Source organism: Rhopalosiphum padi, chromosome 4, assembly GCF_020882245.1.
Source record: "Rhopalosiphum padi isolate XX-2018 chromosome 4, ASM2088224v1, whole genome shotgun sequence".
NCBI lineage: Eukaryota > Metazoa > Arthropoda > Insecta > Hemiptera > Aphididae > Rhopalosiphum > Rhopalosiphum padi.
The window spans coordinates 27,528,087-27,550,068 of NC_083600.1; the positions used below are offsets into that span (position 1 = coordinate 27,528,087).

General features: G+C 24.8%; 3 protein-coding genes across 4 annotated transcripts; 1 reads left to right on the forward strand and 2 right to left on the reverse strand.

Moving 5' to 3' along the window:
• The first annotated feature begins 19 nt into the window (after positions 1–19).
• Positions 20–944, forward strand: LOC132930087 (mitochondrial import inner membrane translocase subunit Tim29). Its single transcript, XM_060995754.1, has one exon. The coding sequence runs from the start codon at positions 241–243 to the stop codon at positions 868–870; it is 630 nt and encodes a 209-aa protein (XP_060851737.1). The 5' UTR covers positions 20–240; the 3' UTR covers positions 871–944.
• Positions 945–1,132: 188 nt separating this feature from the next.
• LOC132930088 (protein SLC31A2-like) lies at positions 1,133–3,158 on the reverse strand. 2 transcript variants are annotated; one of them, XM_060995757.1, is made up of 5 exons: positions 3,033–3,158; positions 2,782–2,945; positions 2,546–2,720; positions 2,025–2,242; positions 1,133–1,930 (listed from the first exon to the last, which is right to left on the reverse strand). In XM_060995757.1, the coding sequence occupies exons 2-5, from the start codon at positions 2,849–2,851 to the stop codon at positions 1,830–1,832; spliced, it is 564 nt and encodes a 187-aa protein (XP_060851740.1). In that variant the 5' UTR covers positions 2,852–2,945; positions 3,033–3,158; the 3' UTR covers positions 1,133–1,829. The 2 variants fall into 2 exon arrangements, with proteins under 2 accessions (XP_060851740.1, XP_060851739.1); XM_060995756.1 differs by having other exon boundaries at positions 2,782–3,128.
• A 2,917-nt stretch (positions 3,159–6,075) lies between these two features.
• On the reverse strand, positions 6,076–16,663 carry LOC132929822 (apoptotic protease-activating factor 1-like). Its single transcript, XM_060995410.1, has 20 exons — positions 16,240–16,663; positions 14,835–15,068; positions 14,631–14,768; positions 13,956–14,110; positions 13,447–13,715; positions 13,257–13,383; positions 12,644–12,782; positions 12,391–12,567; positions 12,082–12,324; positions 11,808–11,986; positions 11,622–11,748; positions 11,373–11,532; positions 11,111–11,310; positions 10,725–10,965; positions 10,385–10,640; positions 10,005–10,326; positions 8,355–8,636; positions 8,193–8,297; positions 7,775–8,032; positions 6,076–7,710 (listed from the first exon to the last, which is right to left on the reverse strand). Exons 1-20 carry the CDS (start codon positions 16,387–16,389, stop codon positions 7,441–7,443), a joined length of 4,032 nt encoding a protein of 1,343 aa, XP_060851393.1. The 5' UTR covers positions 16,390–16,663; the 3' UTR covers positions 6,076–7,440.
• Positions 16,664–21,982: the final 5,319 nt, after the last annotated feature.

Consider the following 21,982-nt stretch of genomic DNA (forward strand, 5'->3'; position numbering starts at 1 on the left):
AAACTGATAATGAAGATCCATATAAACTAGTCTGAAGTACTTACTATTTACTAGTTAGTAGTTACTACTTTACTATATTCTGTATTTTGTATTATTGAAGTATTGGACAGTGTACAACTTAACTGTGTGTCGCAAACTGCAAAATAACGTTTTGTTCAAAATTCTAAGACCGAAATCTTCCAACGGGATAAAATGATGATGTCCTGACTCTTGAAAGCGTTCATTCGGAAATCCGCAGTCATGATCTACGTTCGTCGATCGAACAAGTTATACAGTACTGTTGTGGGTAGCAGCAGCCTAAAGCAAACTTCCAGCAGCACTAGCCGATTTTCGTTTCCTGAACGTTTCCGTGGTACGATTGTTGAACGTTGGAAACAGTATTGGGAAAGCGTGGCAAAAGATTATTATGAATCGACAGTGGGCATTGGAACATATGCTAAAGCGAATCCGATAAAAAGCTTGTTGGTGACAGTAACTACTAGTTGTGCGTATTATTGCGCAACAACCAACCCCGACGAACGCAGTTACAGGTCTGAAATCATTGATTGCTCCAACAATATGCTGTATATTTCACCTTCTGTGAGGAACCCATCTGCTGTCCAACATTTAGAATATATAGAAAAATGTTATAATGTGGGCGTTGTGAAAAGACTGAATTTACTTTTGTTTTCAGTCATTTGGATTGATGAGTTTAATGATGATATACAGGCGTACAAAGCAAACTGTAAATATTTAAAGCCTTCAATATTGTCAGTACATAAGCGTGCTATAGACATAGGATTTTTAAATGTCTGGTGGGGCCTTAAAAAAATAATGGTCGATTACGATGTGAACCCCGAAGAATGGAAAGATTACAAAGAACTAGAGTAATCTTACCTATTTTGCTTGTTGTACAATTTGTTTAGTTTCGTTTTGGTAAAAAAATAAATTAATCTTTATTAAAATTCATATAAAATATATTTATTTAATATTCCTTTTCTATTTGTAAGCTGTATAATATAAATATACGACTAGCTATCTCTTATAAAAATATATATAGTACATTTTTATAAGATCTGGGTATTAAAAAAAAAAATCTTTACTTTAAAGGATACAAAATGTTAGCAGTTAGGGATATTAACTAACAGATATATTTAAAATTTATAATAAAAATATATTTTTGACATAAATATTCCGTTAGTAAGTATAAAATTAAGAACCTTAAACTTAGTTAACAACTATACATAAAATCAGAAAAAATAACAATGTATGAAATAAAAATATAGCATGTACCTACTTAACAATTAAGAATTATGAAATGAAATTATTAAACCAAAAATATGTTTTTTTGATGAGAATATAACAAATTTTCATTGTTATTCCAAAATATATTATACATGCTTCTAACAGTAATCATTTTATATTTCTTGTATTAGCTTAATAAAAATAAACTGTTTTATAAAATTTAATAAGGCTATGGTAAAACCATTGGGAAATTATTAATATTAAGTTATGAAAATAATACATTTATATTTTGTCACTTCAATTGAAAATTTACAATGAGCAATTTTTATTTTGTATTTGTTATCACTAATTAAATATATTATTTTATAACAATTATGTTATTCTTGTATAGACATTTAAAATACTCTATAAAGATTTTTAAAATTTCAATTGTATAATGGTATCAACAGTATAAAATAGATTTTAATTAATAAATAATATCTTTGGTTTGGCAATAAACATTTTGTGATACAATGGTAACTACAAAAATATTTTAAATACCTTAATAACAAATTAAAAGTTAAAACATGTTTCTTAAAATCTAAGAAGATAATATTTTATTAAAATTATGATCTATTATGTATTTCCACTTCAACCACAGAACTTGTGCTTGGTACTATATCATCACTTATATCAGTACTGATACTATCTTCTGTAGTATCTTTTTCTATAAAAAAAAATAAATAAAAAATTGTATTATTGTATTAAGTATGTACTAGTAATGTACTTACTAAATAATTGATAATATTATAAACACTTACTGATTCTAGTACAGTTTTTACATCTGATTGGAACATCTTGAGATTTCAGTAAATTCCTTGCTGACAAATGCATCATTGTTAAGCCAAACAACCAGTATCCCAATCCATATCCTCCAACAGTGGCAAAAAAAATATATCCATTGAATGTCATTATTGCACACATTAAAATATATCCAACCAACATTTGAAACATGTAAACACTCAATGTTCTAAAACAGCTAGATAAAAAATAAGAATTATAATATATTTTGAATGGTTTTTTACTGTTTAATTTTTAAGCAAAAATTATTGTCAAAATAAAAATAGATGAATAATAATATATTACAAGACAAAAATAAAAAAAGGTTATGAAAATTGTTTATGCCAAATTGACAAAAATATAAAACTTATAACATAAAATTAATATTGTTCACATATTCTACTTGTGTTTAGAAACAGAAGATAAAATACTCAAGTGTTTATCTTGTATATTAATAGTGATCTTTTTCTTAACAATAAGACAATAATTTTTAGATTCTTACTCAAAAACTTTCATTCTAAATGTTACTACAAATGCATCTTTATTGATAAATTCCTTGCAATCTGGCTGACTGCAACATAACAACCGTCGGTGAACCCTCGTCATGAAATGTACAGTCTTAAGTGACTCGAAGACCACCGCCAGCGCTAACAAACCAACACATAATGTCACCAGCCCTATTGAAACGAAAAACTAACGTATAAAGATCTGAAAACTCATTGATGTTAATACACTTGCCAATGGTAGATCGCACGTTGAAATTTTTCACAAGAAACGGATCGATGTCCGTTCCGAACGTAAAGTACATAATGGTGGTTGAAACGCTAATCCTTTTGAAGGGCAGACGACGCACACATAGCGTCGTGGTGTAGTGTGTACTGAAACGTATGAAACTGACTACCCTACCAACATCCAACAGTGTTAAGTACTACTTATCAATCGGCAATGCTCGATATAATTGCATAATAATACTAAATATATCAATATACCTTCCGAATTGTAAAGGTAAAAATCAACAGAATATACAATTGCGTACAGACAACAGGTACGTTTGCCTTTCACAGTTTCACTGGTCGGTTATCAATGAATGATAATGGTTGATAACTGATAACCACCGAACGATCAATGAATAATAACAAACAACCACGAATAGTCGTGCAGACCAACAACCCTACTCTTTATAACTACGATTATGCCGAGTATACCTACGACAAAATGTATTTTGTCATGAGTATACCGAAGTTTCTGTACTTCCGTAGTCCTACCATGATAAATTATCTTTATAATATAGTTAATAGTTATATACGTTAGTACGTTACACAAAATACATAATACTTAATAGTTACCACTTATTCACCAATTAATATATATATATATATATATAAACACATTACACAATACCATTACCATTATAGTATTGTAGTAAGAAATTGTATAATTTATAAATTATAAATAATAATAAAATCGATATCATAACGTATTGTCAAATATATTATAAGTTCAAACACCTGTTAGCTGTAAATTTGTAATCATAAAACATAATAGTTTGGACTTTGTCTAAGTCTATGGCAAGTAAACATACAGTGTGTTTCACCGGTTATTCTATCGTCACTCGATACTATAGAATTACAGCTTGTAATATACATTTTAATATTTATAACACAAATTTGAAATTTTATTTTTCGAAAGATTTTAATAAATTTTACAGTGACGATATAAAACAGCCATCACGTTCATAAAATTATTTTCTTTACTAGTCATTCCTATGAATTCAGAATTATGATATAATATATTCATAAGATAGTTGATTTTTACCTACTATACTCACGGACTAAGATTTACTAAAATGTATCTTAGTCTATTATTAAACTACTATTTTTGTCTGTGGAGTATACTTGGTTTTAAGTGATTTAACCAACAACAAAAAATAGTAAAAATTGAATAATGTAGCCAATGTTGCATACTATATATATGTATATATATATAATATTAAGTGCCATCCGACTTTCAGTGATAATTGCAATATAATTTACAAAAAAAAAAAAGAAAAGTATTTCAGTTAGAAAACAATTATTGAATTATTGACAGATAAAACCCTGATCTGCCGACAGTCCTTCATATGTTATACTTAACACAACGTGTTATATCTGTTTAGCTGTAAAATAAATATTTTGTAATTCAATATGATATAATATAATTTATATTTTTTATGAATCTATATTTATATACCAACAACAGACTGCTGTTGTCTGTTGTAGTACTACATGTCTAAATAGTATATACAAAGGTAAATTAATAAAATTTTAATATGGGTGAGATAGATAAGACTGATGTTGATGTAATAACACGCATTATAATATTATATAGTATCGCACATGTATTTGAGTATTTCGTAAGGTTTGTGAGTTGTGAGTTTGTGACCTATCGCTATCAATAACGTCCCGCCTACCATAAAAGTAAAACTATTTACTATTTAATACCTTAACTAATTTTCCGGTTTCAATAACCGACAATAACCATTACCACTACCTACTCTAGGCGTTATAAATTATAATATTAGGTACGACTATAAAACTGTTATAATAATTTTGTTATGCTGCGACTTTCTTTTATATGGTCTCGTCAACAGTGTGTCAATTGGAGGACACTACTGGTTGACACGCAAGTTGATTATATCGAACAAACCTAACAATGCACAAACATTACAAATACAACAATTTATTATTATACAGTGTGATTATTTCGACGCGTTAAACAATATTAATATTACCTATAGCCGCTATAAGGCCACAAGTCCACAACAGATGAGTGCCCACTTTCGTCATTATCAACAATGACTGTTAATATTACGGTCTCTGATGATTTTTAACAATTAAAATAAAAATTTTCTCAATAAATATGATAATTATTACCTACATTACACAATGATATAATAATATTTATATAAGGACTCACAATCAACTTTTTAAATAACAACCAATATTCGCCCGTCTTAATGTTTTTGCACAATTTTAAACATAAATGAAGGATATTGAACATTTGGTTATATTATTGTGTACCTAGTAAGTTTATTTGCCTAGTGGATTAACATTATAAAAAGTATAACCCTGGAAATCTGTTGTGTACTAAATTTTATATTTAATTATTTAAAAGTATTAATAATTAACTATATTGGTACAATATTTAACTCATAAATAATTATGTCTTATGTTAGGTATGACAAGTTAGTAAAACAATTGACTACTTGATATGAATTTATAAATAATGGGAATATGGTATATAATTTAGAAAAAAAAAAATGAAAAAAACAGTTATGAAAAAAAGAAAAACTACATTTTTAATATTTATACATACTGCAAAAGTATGTTAGAACCTTTTTTCAAAAATTGAAAAAAAATATTTTGGTAATGAAAAACTACTTTGTATTACTCCCATATTCACATAACATAATATAAAATTATTATATTATGTATGATATTGTATATGTCCTTCAAACTATTTGATTTTCCAGTGGTCAGTATAATGTATACTGTGTCTCACTGGCATAATTTCAAAATATAGGCCCGGAAGATAAATTTTCAACAGCCTCCACCTTCATTCAGATATTATGTGGGGTCTGTCTTAAGGGGAGGGTACATTCATCTTACTAAAGTTATTTTGTACATTTATTAAAAATATTGTTGCATGTTTTATTAGTTCAAAATTGTATAATAATTTTGAACTATTAAAAATAAATTAATAGTTTAATATTTTATTATAAATTATAAATTAAATAAAACATTGTATTGTTTCTGGTCTCCTGAGTGAACGCACCCTCTGATCCCTCTTAGTAACACTACTGATACATTTTTACTCATGTGTAAAGATTAATTATGAAATGCCATGCTGCCCTAAGACGTGTTAATATTCACATTTCATTCTAATAATCATCAATAAAATACTAAACAGAGATATGAAATACACAGTTTTATGTTATAAATATGTTAAAGCTATTGTAATTATTATAAGTAATCAAATAAGGTATCAAAACAATTTGAGCAAATATAAATATATATTACAAATATGAAATATTACAAATAAATTAATGTTTTTCAAATATAATTCATACTAACAGTAAAAATAAAAATATAGAAATATTTAATCAAATACAAAAGTACAAAAAATTGTATACTTATAACATTGTATTGAACAAGATTAAACATTAGTCAGTAAACACTATCATCTATCATCTTATAAGTTATATGCTTATAATTATATCCAACAAACATTCAATGATTTTAAATGATATGAGATAAATAGAAAACTAAATTATCCAGTAATTTTAAATTAGTAAATCCTTGTAAGACATTTTACAATGCTGCAAAATATAAATAATAAAATAACAAAAAGTATCAAAAATATTATTCAACAATAAGTTTTAGCCAGGATTAAAATATAGTTTTTCGATATAATAGTCAATAGCAGTAGAGAATATTAACATAAATATCACATTTTCTAAATGTACTTTAAATTTGTACTTTAAAATTGTTTTTAAACAATCATAATTTGTTCGCAAAAATATAAATACATTTAAAAAAGATCATTGATTACAAACATAATTATGTATAAAAATTAACTATATAATGTTTAGATAAAAAAATATCTATTATAAGTATATTTAAAGTTTGCATTAACAAACTATTTCAATTGTACTATTATTTTGTACTTTTAAAGTTTTAAATGCCTAAATAAGTACATAGCAACTAGCAAGTGTGATGTTAACAATAAAATAAGGTAATACTGGTAAAAATTTTAGATTACAATATATTTAAATTATTTTATAGTTTTGACAAAATTAAAAATTATATTTTTGGATCAGTCAATTAAAAAATCGCAAATAATATTTTATTGTCTCTAAATCGTTTCTTGGGCAAGTTATATTCAAAATTAAAAAATCTTTTAAGATGCCATAATTATTATTTCAAAAATAATTTAATATGTTTATAAGAAAATAAAAACTATTTGAAAAAAATATACAAGAATATTTTTAAAACTACTCTATCAAAGTAATAGGAAAACTGTCGAAAATCAAATCATTACATTTAATGGAAAATTACATAATAATTATATTTTAAAATTATGTATTAGCGTATTATCCAATTGTACACATTTATAGCACCATTTTGAGACTAAGTAAAACAATATATACACACACATTTCATGTGATGGCTCTGTTATGTGTTTATTATTAATTTTTGATACATTCATTGAGTAACCAGACAATTTTTTAGTATTAAATTAATTTACATACATAAATTGTACACTTTTTGAGAAAGATATCAATGTATTTAAGTGTTTAAATTTATTAAGTATTTAAATGTCTAATAATACTTAAATACTGAAAGTCAAATTATTGTTTTAACTACCACTATATAAGTTCAACTTTACTAACTGCCCAGTGGTATTTACTGCAATATATTTATTTAATACAGAATTGACAAAAAACTTATCAACTGTTAATCTCACACTTGCTAATATTTTACCAGACTCAACATCAAGTGTAATAATTTGATTGTCTTCTTTTATAGCTATCCGTGTATTATCTGAAGACCAAACCATTGATTGTATATTATTCACATTTGAACCAATTTTATAACATTTTCTAGTTTTTAATGTGTTGTCAATTAACTTAAAAAAAAGATTTAATATTAAATTATATTTATTATAAAACATGTTAAATGATTATACTTACAACAATATGTTTTTGTCCACCAATAGCAATTAACTTCTTGTTGTTAGATATACTAATGGGTGTGACCTCATATTCTAAGAATGGTAATGGATACTGGTCAATTAGATTTAAACAAAAATCAGAGGTTAATTGATATATTTTTAAATAATTGCCATTGTCAACCACAGCTAAGTTTGATGAATCAAGCATCAAGCTTCCATTTATTTTAATACAATTAATTTCCAATTTTATTTTAGATTCATCACATAGATTTAATATCTGTTTAAAAGAAATAAAATGTAAATAGTTTTAAAAAATAAGATAGTTCTAGAATAAGTGTTTAAAATCATAACTGAGTTTAAAATTATCATATTCATACAAACTAATACAAAACATTAAAAAAAAATGAAATAAAATAGATTAATATTATTATAATTACATAAATTCCATGAACGTTGTACAGCAAAATAACTTTATCATGAAATAAAAAACAATTAATAAAATCGTGAACAAACACTTCATACTTCTTTTTATTTGACCAAATCTAAAAAAAAAACAATTATAAAAACTAACCATATAAATCTTTATAAAAATTTTTTACCTCTATCGCTTGATCAATTTTTTTTTCATTTACTTTTATACATTGTTTTAACAAAAATGCTATGGTCAAATCACCATGGTCAAAACAAGCAAAAATTTGATCTACCATTTGTGAAGTTTTAAATAAATATTCTGCTTTTTGAAATTTCATACAATACACGGATAAATTTTTACATGCAACAATTATCATTGTTTGATCAAAAAATTGATGTGGATGTACTATTGTCAAAGCTAAAACACTTTCATTAATCATTGACCATTGATCCAAGCCTTCAAAGAGTATCTACACACATAAAATTAATAAAAATATATATTATGTACAAGGTAAAAATAAATTTCATATTGTATTTAAACTAATAAATTATGTTCTAAAGCCAAAATTGAAAGTATTATTATGGCATAATATTATACTACAATCGGACAATAAAAAAAAGTTTGTTTTATACATAATTTTAAACAGGATTTTTCAAATATTATAAAAGATAATATTTTAAACAATAACTTATGTGCATATTTATATTTTATAACTTTTAGAAATAAATCTTTTTAAATCAATTAGTTTAAATTTTAAATATGTAGTCTCACACAGGGTTGCATATAAAATAGATCACCTCCTTTGCCCCCCTTTTTTTAGACCTGGTTTAAGCAGTACAGTTATCGTTATAAAATGCTTTACACGGAGACACAGAGTAATTGAAGTTATAAGATTTCAAAAGCACTAAGAAATTATTTCATAATATCCTCGATACTTCTCCTTAAATGAATCATTTTATAGCATTATTTTTAGGTACCTGATACCAGTATAGCCAAAATTAAAGTGATTAATTTAATAAAATAAAATTGTAGTAAACATTTTCAAAGTATTGAGTATTGGTAGCTAATTTTAAAATAACATATTTCTTTGTGGGCATAGTTTAAAATAAAAAAAAGTATTATCACAACCCAACCCTTATTATTGAAAAGAATAATAAGTTTATAATCAGAACAAGTCTTAAAATATAGGTGTAATAAAAATGCAAAATAATGCTAATATATTTTACTCTCAGATTTGATGATGGAAGTTTATAATTTCTAAAAATTTGCAGACCTTATCCATTGGGTCAATAAATTAACAGTAATATGTTTAATTGTCATAAAATCGATGAAAATTCATAATAGCAATAACTGTTTTTAATTAAGATTAAAGGAATAAAAACTCATTAAAAACAAAATATTTAAAAATGGATCAAACTTTATAAACAATACTTATATTCAGTAAAAATACATGTGTATTAAACATACACCGATTATTTTTTTTCTAATATGATTCAATAAATAAATACATAATTATATAAACAATTTTCTTTATGATATAATAATCATACTAATCACGGTCTATAGATATTATTAATCAAATGCCCAATAGCCCAAAAATAATACAATTTTGAGTTTTAATATTATTATTATATTACAAAACAAATTTAATGCACTCTATAATAGACATTTTTATCAAACAATTAAACAAATGTTATAGATTTATAAAATAAATATGTCATGTAATAAAAAAACATCTAAAACATTCTTATTTTATTAACCAATACCAAAATAGTGTAAAATCCTTAGGAACATTATTTAATTTTATTTCAGAATTAGAATATAATCAATAAATTACCTTTAATGTCCCACATTTAGTAACAGCTGCAACTAATACAGAATCATTATCCAGCCATACAGCATCAAAATTTCGTTGAAGTTTGTAACAATATAAATTTTGTTCTTCAGAAAATAATTTATAATTTTGAATAGATAACATTTCATTTTTGCACATATTTTCAATATTACTGTTGGATTGATTTGTAGAAATTGTTCTATGAGCACAAGCATATTGTTTAATATCTTTTAAACACCACAATCTAATAGATTTGTTAGCAGCACTAAGTAACCAAAAACTCTGATCTGTTTTAGACCAAAACCAGTCCAAATTTGATATACCTCTGTAATGAAAAAATTTAAATAAGCTCAATATTAAATAAACCTAATACTGATACTTACTCATTAGAATTATACAAATCCAAAAAATTGTACCCATTGGATAAATCACAAATTTTGATTGTACTGTTACTTAAACTGAATGCTATATACCGAGAAAAATTATTTGTATTCTCCTCAGAAATAGAAATTAATTTGTATTGCCGGTAGCCTATTGGTTTTGGGTAGACTAATGGTGGTGTAGTTTTCTTATCATTTTCCCAATTAAAGTCGTAACTTTGCAATAAAGTTGGTGTCATAACTAGCATTTTATCTTGTCCTAAAAAAAATAATAAATATAAAAAATGTGTTTCCTTTTTTTATGTATGTATATTGTATACTTTAAACAATAAATAATATTAACCTTCTGAACTAGGAAGATGGAAAAATGATAACAATTTTTCTTTAAAGTACAATAATCCAGTACAATGGTCAAAAGGAAATTCACATCCATAAATGCCACTAGATACAATTGAACCAAATGTTGAAAATAGTATTTTATCACTATCACATGTTTTATTTTCCACAAAATAACATCTATTGATGATATTATTTTGCATAATTGACTTTTGAATTTTATAATTGTCGTCATTCAATTTCCAAATCTATTTTCCAAAAATATAATAAATATAATAAATATTCGTAACTTAAAATATAAAATTTATACCTCGAGTGATACTAACTACAGTTAACGTATTAATAAAGATAATATTTTCAAAAATATTAAAATACTATTTTCACAAAAATTACCTTTAAAGTTTTATCTGTCGAGGAAGAAACAACTAGTCTATCATTTGGAGAAAATTGTGCAAAAATAACAGGTGAATCATGTTCCAACACATAAATACAGTCAGCATTTGTATTTTCAATAGGTCTTTTAAAATCTTGACGAAAAACATTCTGCCAATGTTCTTGCCTAGTTTCGGGTGATGGTGTACGTGTTTGAGAATCTTAAAAAGATATTCAATTAAAGAAAACAGTACTATTATAAATAAATAAAAAGAATGTATACTTTCAGATTCAGGGAAACTGTTCATATTCCAAATACGTATTGTTGAATCATCAGATGTTGACAAAAAGAGATTTTTCAATTTATTTTTAGCCAAATGAGTAACTCTTTTGGTATGACCATTATAAGTATATAAACATCTATCAGAGATAATATTCCATAACTGTAACATTATAATTAAGGTGGAATTAATTTTATTGTTCTTAATTTTCTTACAAACCATGATTACATAGTATTAAAATATTTATTTACTTTTATACTTCCACTATTGGTAGCAATTAAAACCTCATCATGTCGATTTCCAAAAATAACTGTCTCGATTTTATCTCTGACAATAGATATATGAGGTTCTGGATGAAAATTTTGAGAAGGTCGAATACTAAAAATAGTTGTTATTTATATAAATTTTGCTTAGCACATAATAAAATTTTAACTCACTCGTAGAAAAAATATAATTTCCCACTAGCTTTTGCAAGTTTATATGATTCATTGTATATAAAAGATGTTTCTGGTTCTTGAAGACCTAGCTGAACAATATCACACTTAGTTCGATATAAGTTAGGTCCATAGCGTTTAACAAAATTTTCAATTTCTTTAATATATTCTTCATGAATACTCTAAAAATATTTTTTCGAACATTAGAATTAAAATATAAATAAATATTATTTTATTCATTAAATTATTTTTATTATATTTATATTTAAAATATTACCTTTACAACAATATATACTTTGTATTTTTTCAAATCTGCTAATAAATCAGCAGGACCAGTTGCACATATTTTTGATTCAATAAACCTTAAATTTAAAAACCACTTAGGAAATTCTTCTAGCATATCAGCATTTTTAAGATGATAACCAAAATATAAAAATATATAATTATCATTTTTTGGAAGATTGGCAAAATTCCCTTTGCAATAATTTCTATAGTGATCAATACATTTTTTATGCAATTCCTAAATATAAACAACACAATAAGTTATAGAAAAATTAAATTACTTCCCTGAATGTTGAGTTTATACCTTATATTCTTGATGATTCATCATTCTTTTTAAATTACTTAAAAGTAAATCATGTATTGAATAAACATAACTATTTAAAGGTTGATTCCAAGCCCTAACTACTAAACTTTTTCGCATTAATTCTGACATAATATCTGTAACTTCAGTTTTTTTTATATTCCACAATATGGATAAAACCTAAAATGTAAATATTAATAAAATATTTAAATAAAAAATATTCTTATAGATGCAATCTTATTAAATTCTGTATTACTTCTGGTTTAATATTCAAATCATCTACAAATAAAGAAAAATCTCTATAATTCTTTTGAAGATCACTTGGTAAACTCTTTATACACATTTCTATTGTTTTCTCAAGACTCTTCAACTGATTTTGACTATGAGAGTTATATCTATAAAAAAATACATATGTTTATGGGTTTGACTTATTAAATTAACAATTAATTATTTAAAGTTAATTAAAAATATAATATTTAATTCCTAAATAAAATTATACTATTTTTTTTTTTTAAAGTGATAAATATTGTATTACTTCTTTTTAAATAATGGAAACAAATTTAAAAATCTATTACTCCAAAATAACAAAACTATCATAAATTCTGAACTTATATTATTCTATTTTGGAATAATATTAAAGTACAGAAGCTGTTTTAATTAAACATACAATTTTTTATTGTATACCTTATATGCTGCCAATTATTAACAACTAGTTTACTTTATAGCCCAACAAATTGTTTACTTGTAGAACAGGGAAGAGAAATGTATTTTTAAATATAAATGAAAATTGAGTTATATCCCCAATTTACTAAAACTGATTAAAAGTATGCTATACAAAATCTAATAAAAATATTTAAAATAATATTTACTTAAAAGGTTTACTAGTTTTATCTGATAACTTATTCAAATAAAATTCCCATCGATCGGTATTATTAATGGCTTCTTCTCTGTGCATTTCAAGTTGTGAAGCAATAAGTGAAATAGTTAATGGAAATCCTAAATAAATAAATAAATATATTACATTTTCAAATCATAATATATTAATAAAAATTATAATACCTTTACATATACTATGAAGTTTTGACGCATGTGATGGTAAAGACTTTAAATCAACATTTAAACATTTTGAAAATAAATTTAAAGTCTCCTTTTCTTCAAACCCTTCATTTACTTTTAAATATTTTACTCGAGTATCTATTATACCATCCATAATACTGATATCATTTGTTGTTATTAATATTTTACACCCGATATCCAGGAATTTTACTATTTCATTACTACATACATCATCCAAAATCAATAAACCAGTCAATTGTTTTTCTTTCCATCTATTTAAATAGAAAAAGAAGCAAATTAATATGCATAATTTGTAATTAAACAATTAAATAAAGCTACAACATTAACATATTTAAATTAGTTAATAATAAAATTTTTTTCAAAAATAATAAAGAATTATTACACCATACATTTTATGCAAAACCAGAAAAGTTAACTTTAGTTTTAATGAAACAAGTACCAGTATGACTGATTTTAAACATATAATTTATTGCATAATGTAATTTACTTACAAACGTCGAATTTTTTTTCTCGTAGCCTCATAATCTATAATTAGAGGAGGTGTAATAAGTTGTTCTTGGTTATTTAATCTATTTAATATTTCAGTTTGAATACATTCAGCATGTGATGAATTTTCTCGTCCAACATTTATCCATTGCACAAATCCCTATAAATGAAACAAATACAATTAATTAATGTAAAATAATAATTGTTATTCTTACTTACAAGATATTTTATTAAATATTTATACAAATCATATATTACTTATAAAAATTATATGCTTTGGTATTGGATGAATGCAGAACAAATTCTATTACTTAATAAAATAATCAATAAAAAAGGTATAGCATAATTTATTTCATGAAAAATTACATATTTATATATTTATTTTTATTTTTATAAAAAAAAGAACTTTAATCATGTTATAAACATGTATTATAAGTTATAACCTATCCAGTTCATCTTAGCCATCTGCTGACATCAAATTCCCAATACAGTTAGTATTACTTTACATTACAAGATGGTAATTGAAATGGTTACAGATAGCCAAGATGAACTGGATGGGTTATAAATAAATTTTCTTGTAAATATAATAGATTTTTTTATGAAACTACATTATAACTAGAAATTAAAATTTACAATTTACTAATAAGCTAAAACATCAATAATATTTGTAATATATTTACCTGAAAATATTGCATTGTTATGAAAGGATCATTTAACACTTCAACAACTAGACTAGATTTTCCACAGCCAGTCATACCATTAACAATAATAAAATTATTTGCTTCTAACTCTCTTAATAGTTTTTTTAATGTTTTTACCTAATATAATAAATCATACATCAAAAATATCATCAACTAAATATCTAGTTTATACACTATACATACATGTTCAACTCGTGATATATGTCTTGAAGATAATTGCGGTACTTCACCTGCAGTTAAAATCTCCTGTATTTCTTTTGAAAACATGTAATTATATTTATTTGTTATGGAATGTTGTAAGAGACCAGCTATCCACGAATAATGTATTGACAGATAGTTTATGAACTGATTTATACCATTTCGACCTTTGGATGGCAATAATTCAAGCAAACGACATGCTTCTTTTTCACGGTTTCTCTATAACCAACAAACAAAATATTATTTTATTGATTACAGTACATACGTCATCACTCATCAGTAATTGCAAAGAGGTAAAAACACAATACATAATCTAAATTAACAGTATAGTTTTGAACTTATGAATATCATACAAATTTAAAATTATAGGAATCAGAACATATATCAGTATATGTACTAAGCATGCGGTGAAATAAGTGGTTATAGCAGTACAATATGAAATGACTAGAGAGTAGAGATAGAGAAAAAATCTTGTTGCAGGTAGAATAAAAGGGATTTCAAGGAGATTCTTTTGAAATGATTTGGAGTACCTAGAGACCCATTTATAAGGGAATTAATAAACAGTTAGTCGGCTCTAAGTTTGTATATGGAGAATTTCATGGATAAGTGAGTAGTTTTGATAGTTGACTTTAGAGCTGGATTATTGAGAATAAAAAAAGCATAAGCATAGAATCTATTTAGAACATGTTAAATTGGTCTTTCAAAAATAAAGGGTGCTAAACAACATCATATTTGAGAACAGACCTGACAAGTAAAAAGTAAAAAATATGAAAACAATGGGCTGATTTAAGACTTTGATGTTATGTTTTATGAATCCCAGGACTTAAAACAATATTTTTATAACAAAGCAAATATGATGATCAAAGGAAAGAAAGAGAGAAAATAGTACTTACAACTCAAGATCTTTAACAATGGAAATATTTTGCATTAGATTTGTATGTTCTTTAAATGGACTTGAACAGAAAAAAATAAGAGGAACTCCAGATAAAACTAGATTCGAATGGGTATTGTTTAGCTTAACTATGATTGATTCATGAAATAGATAGAGCTTAGATAGGAGTAGATTCCAAACATCTAAGTTTTTTAAAAACCAAGTTGTGGTCTACAGAATCAAAGGCTTTGGAAAAATTGATCATAGTGAAGTCCAAAAACTGTCCACGATAAACTCAGAAATACATGAAATAAAAAACATACTACTTGTAATAGTAGATTTACCACATCAGAAAATCCTACTATTCAGAGATAAATGTATGATTTAGGCTAAGTTTAATGCAGTTTTAAATAATTAATTCAAAAATTTTTAAAAGGAGTCATTATATGACACAATTGCATAATTAGCATGATTAATTTATAAAACAACAGCATTAACTAACTAAAAAAACCTTCTTACCTCAGATTTAATATTGCGATATTCATTTTCTGTCAACACTTGTTTTTTAAATAAAATCATGATAACGTCTCCTTGAATATCCTGAACAATACGATCATGATATTTGTTTAATATGGTAAATGGAATACTTTGATTGTCATCGGTTTCCATTATTACTAATTTTATTAATAGTTACAAAAACTCAGTCTCAGAACGTGGAGCTACAATTATAGATAGGTGCCCGATCGACATTTATTAAACTCAACAACGAACACAAATTACAGGATAAACATCTAAAATTAATATTAAACCTTGTGATGAATTTAGACTAGATTAAAAATGTTGAATTGTTAAAAAAAAACTTTTATAACTCTACAATAGCCGTTGTCTTTTACACTGAAAAAGTGAAAATTGAAATGATTTGTTGTTTATCCAATTCTCGTATAATGTGTAATCATATTCTTATCTATGCATTTACCTTATCTTTGACGTTCCAAACCATAGACATAATATTATGTTTATGTTCCAAACCCACCACGGTTAATACACCCTTAGTATATATTATATTAGTATACACCTGTGCTTATACCATAGCTCCATAGTTCATAAATTATTATAAAATATTATTTAATATTTTATTATTTTTTCATGCATAGAAGATAGAAGATAAATCATTAATTATTTTTATATATTAAAGAACTACATAAGTATACCGTAATATACGATATACCTTATATATTATATTATTATGTATCTTTAATCGTAAATTATTAAATAAAATAGCTTGGAATAAAATAAGAAATAACCAGTGGATCTAAAAATTCATAAAATCCTCATTGATAATAATATAAGTATAGGTAACAATATGCTAATATGCATCATGAATTCATGAACATAAGAGATCATCATTGTGTACGTGGCCGTATCTGTAGCTACTGTGTCTATACTTTATAGTTTAATACAATTTTTACTAGTATTACTCTATGATCTAAGCTATACATCAATACATCATATAGACATAATAACTTTATATTATTATTATTTTGTATAAGAAGATATATAGCCTATATAATATATTAATATAGGTACTCATGGCAGGCAGTGACGTTTATAAGAATTAATTTCAGGGGGGGGGGGTTAAAAAAATGTCCATTCTTAAATTTCAATTAATTCCTTAATTGATAATTAATAATTTATATAATTATTATATAATCAAAATCAATGCCCGTACCAACAATACATTTCAGGGGTGGTCTGAACCCCTAACCCTCCCCCTATATACGCCACTGATTGCAGGAATACAGCAAATAAATGGCACGGCTGCCTGAAAAATAGCACACAAGAAACAAAAATACAAAAAAAGCATGCAATTTTTGGCAAGTCACGTTAAAAAAATGTACAATCCCTGTTCACTGAAGATTATATAGTTATTATATAGTTGTAATATTAAAAATTTAGAAGTTATGAAATATGAACAAGGTATTATAAAAAACACCACAGAATAACGTACTTCCACAATACCTAGTCTACAAACGTGAACCGTAATAATAACACGGAATAAAACATACTATTTAAAGATTTCTACACTTAAATATATAGTATCTATAATCCACAATTTATGAGGTATCTAAAATTGTATATCTTACACCGTGCTATAAATTATAATCTATAGTATAGATTCTAATGATTCTATACTCTATAGTCTATAGTCTATACAGAGTAATATTAATTTTAAATGTAGGTTGACATTTGAAAATCAAAAGTTGACAGTTTAAATCATATTGATGAAATAATGAGTGATTATACTAGGTATTTTAATATGTTTATTATGTGTCAACTAATACTACCTACATAACAAAATATACTTTAAGTTATATATAGGTACTTATTAATTAAAAATAGGTATTGAAAATACAGTCAGTCACAATATATTTTAAAAGCGTTTAAACTTTTGGTTAGAACTTTGTAAAATTCGTCAGTTGCAAAACTTTGAAAATCATTTTATAATTAGAAATTTATTCAAAAAATGTGATTGCGTAATTCAACAAATATTTTTTATGAGCATCTAAAGTTTAAATTTTAACGAAATTGGATGCTTACGCATATTTAAATAACGAATTTCCATCAAACGATTTTAATAGATACCTAACAAATGTATCATACCTAAAGTTAGGATGGTTAGGTACCTAATAAATGAAAATAATAAATATCCAAAAATCGCTTTTTAAAATACAAACCACAATTTAAATTTTAAATATATCTCAATTCGTAAAATATAATACAAATTACACTTATATTTAATGTGTATACCTAATTAATAATTAGAATGATTTAAAGAAAATATAACTATATCTTTTTGAAATGAACCAAAATATATATTTTTTATGATTGATTTATGTAATATATATAGATGATAAGGTTTTTACTAATTACTATTGTCACTTACCCACATGAAAAAGTGTACATAGGTATTGATTTTTATAACCTACTACCAATACTTCACTGCATTTGATGTTTTTTTAAATAATATTTTTTTAGACGTGAACTTAATAATTATCGACTAATTTATTATATTACCTGTTGAATAGATAGGAAACATTAATATCATAATCATCATTATTATTTTATAAAAATGAATTTTCATTAACTTTTATCTCTGTAATATTACATTAGTTATATTCTAAACACATAATAAATATGTTTATAGGGTACTTAAATAAAATTTTAAAAGTATATTTTTAATCTAACATGTAGGTAGTTACAATTTAAAATGGAATGAATCTAAACTAAAATTGATTAGAATACATTATTTTAGTTTGTTTTAGCAGATAGGACTTTGGAGACATCAATGGCACATCATTTTTAATATTACCTCACTTTTAAACTCTGTATGACTATAAAACGCTCCCAAAAAACTAAGTCTTAAGTAAATAGTTTATACATGTTCCCATTATTATTTTCTATTTATGATAAAATTATCAAAGTATTTTGATTATTTTAAGCTAAGTATTTATTATAGAAGTATAAGAAATATTCAATTTTTTTTTTATAAATGTCGATTAAAAATTATTTGCTTAAATTCTTGACAATTTAATACAAAGCTCATCCTCATAAGTTGTTAATTTCTCAATTAAAAAATATCGAATATCTATTATCAGTATTATTACAATATTTTTTATATGCATTTAATTTTAGAATTTTGACAAAAATCATAAAAATAGCGAAAATTTGTAAATTATTCTGTAATTAAAAATTCAAAAAAAAATTGTTTTTTTATACCTAAGATATAAAAATTAAATACTAGATTCTTTGTTAATTTTTTAAGCTATTTATAAAAATAAAATAATTACTTAAAAGCTTAATCATTTTTTATAAGCATTTCAAGTTTAAATTATTCCTCCTTAAACATTTTTTGACATTTTATTGGGTTTCAAAAAATAATAATACTTAAAAAATATCTACCTACTTAAAATTTCAACCAAAACAAATGTTTATATTATCAATTTCATTACATATTATGATTGATTTTAATTTTTTTTACTGAGTTATTTATATGTATGAGAAATTTTTAATTGTTTTCCATTTATGTCGATAAAAATTATTTATTTGGTCAACATTTTTGAAAATTTAAGAAAACACTATCATATTTATTTTTGTCGTCACTTGTCTCCGCTTTCCACGTGTAAAACAGCAAGAGCTGGTTTGTGTGGAATAAAACCACTAAGGCTGTAATGATATTTAAAACTCAAAATTTATATACAATAGTTAAGAATAATATACTATACATATAATACATTGTTCTCGAACGCTGCCGCTATACTTAGCAGAGCAGCACATGACGACCGTAAAATTATGATTTTTCTTACAAAAACATGCTTTCGTACTTCCCATTTTCCTCAGCTCTCGATATTCGTAGACACATGATTTATACACCAAAATAAACCTGAGAAGTTCCTCTAGACGACCTCGTGCCATTTTTTTGATATCTTTTTTTCGATTTTAAGTATATGATTTTTTTAAAAATTTTAAAAATTTCAAATGTAAATATTTCCGGTTTGAAAAATGGCACGAGGTCGTCTAGAAGAACGTATCAGGTTTAATTTGGTGTATAAATCATGTTTCTACAACTATCGAGAGCTGAGGAAAATGGGAAGTACGAAAGCATGTTTATACGCTCGATTTTTCGCTAGGTACCATAACGGCCTCTTAAAAAAATTATCCGTGAAATATGGTTTTTATTATTTCGATATTACTTATATGAAAAAAAGTTCTTATTGTTGAACTTTTTTATAGTTCCGATATCGAAAAACTTAAAACGATATTTCACAGACAGTTTTACTTATTTTATACGGTGAAAATGTCGTTTCTATAGTGACTAGCTGTAGCCTTTTCAGTTCTTTTTCGTGCAAAACAGTATTCAGTATTTGTTATGTTTACATTCGTCTTATTACATTAGTTAGTAGTTACATTTGTAAATTGTAAGACGGAGCAACACATTACACATATTATGGGTAGCATTCTATTAATACAAGATCCTACTAAAGTTATTCTTGTATACATATGTATAAAAATATTAAAAATACTTAAGTACCTACATTTTTTTTATACGTGTATTTTAACTTAGAATTTTGACAAAATTCGTCAAAATTGCAAAAAAAATGATAACTACTTTGAAGTAAGAAATTTATAAACACCTCTCGTTTTATATCTAATAGGTAGTCTTGAAAATTTATTACGAAATTCCTCATAAATTATTCATACTGAAACCATAAAAATATAAAAATGTATAAAGACGATAATTATAAATTATAATAATGATTTTAAGATCCAATTTGGACGAAATTACTTGTTTAAACGATAAATTAGAGTATATATAATATACATAATATATATTATTTTTTTATAATTTAAAAATATTTTTCGTGAGAATTTAAAACTTTTCATATATTACATTATTATATCTAATAATATATTTTTTATTTATTTATGTTTTTTTTATTTTATTATTATATCTATATTTATTTTTTATAACACCGAATTGTAATATAAGCAACGACATTTATTTTAAAATAGTATCTATTCATGCCAGGTACCTATACTTTATGAATCTATATTTTCTGTTTTATGGTTGTTATAAAGTCATAAAGATGTTATTAAATTTTGACTTTTGAGTTAGGAGTTATAAAAGACGTAAGTTGAAATAAATATATATTTATTTAGTGGTTTCGAACTTGTTTAATCATGATTAACGGTGGCCTCACGTTACTAAAAAAATAATAAATCGTTAAATGAACCTATCTATATTTCTTGGGTCGCGAGAATTAACTCAGATTAACAACTCCTAGTTACCGAACAGCGGCGAAGAGAACTCATATCTAATACCTCGAACATTGGGGATAAGTAGAGTTGACTTTTCGAACGTATCACTAAAATACCAGAAATGTTAATTTTTAATCTAAATAAATTATAAATCATTATTCATTGCAATTCAACTAAAAATACTGAATTTAGTGTAAATGTGTCTTCAGAGCTTCTAGATAATTCTATTAGAGCCCTAGCTTCGTGGAGTACAGTTTGAGAGCCACTATAATATGGTTATATAGTCATATAGTGTATTTGTGTATTCTCTAAATACGCTCACCCCTTTTTTCTTCAATAATGTACTTATTCAGAATATAATTTTTGGGATATTTAAATATAAGTAAGACAATATTTAAGATATCTACAGATATTTTAAAACCATTAAGGAGTGTCCTATAGTGAC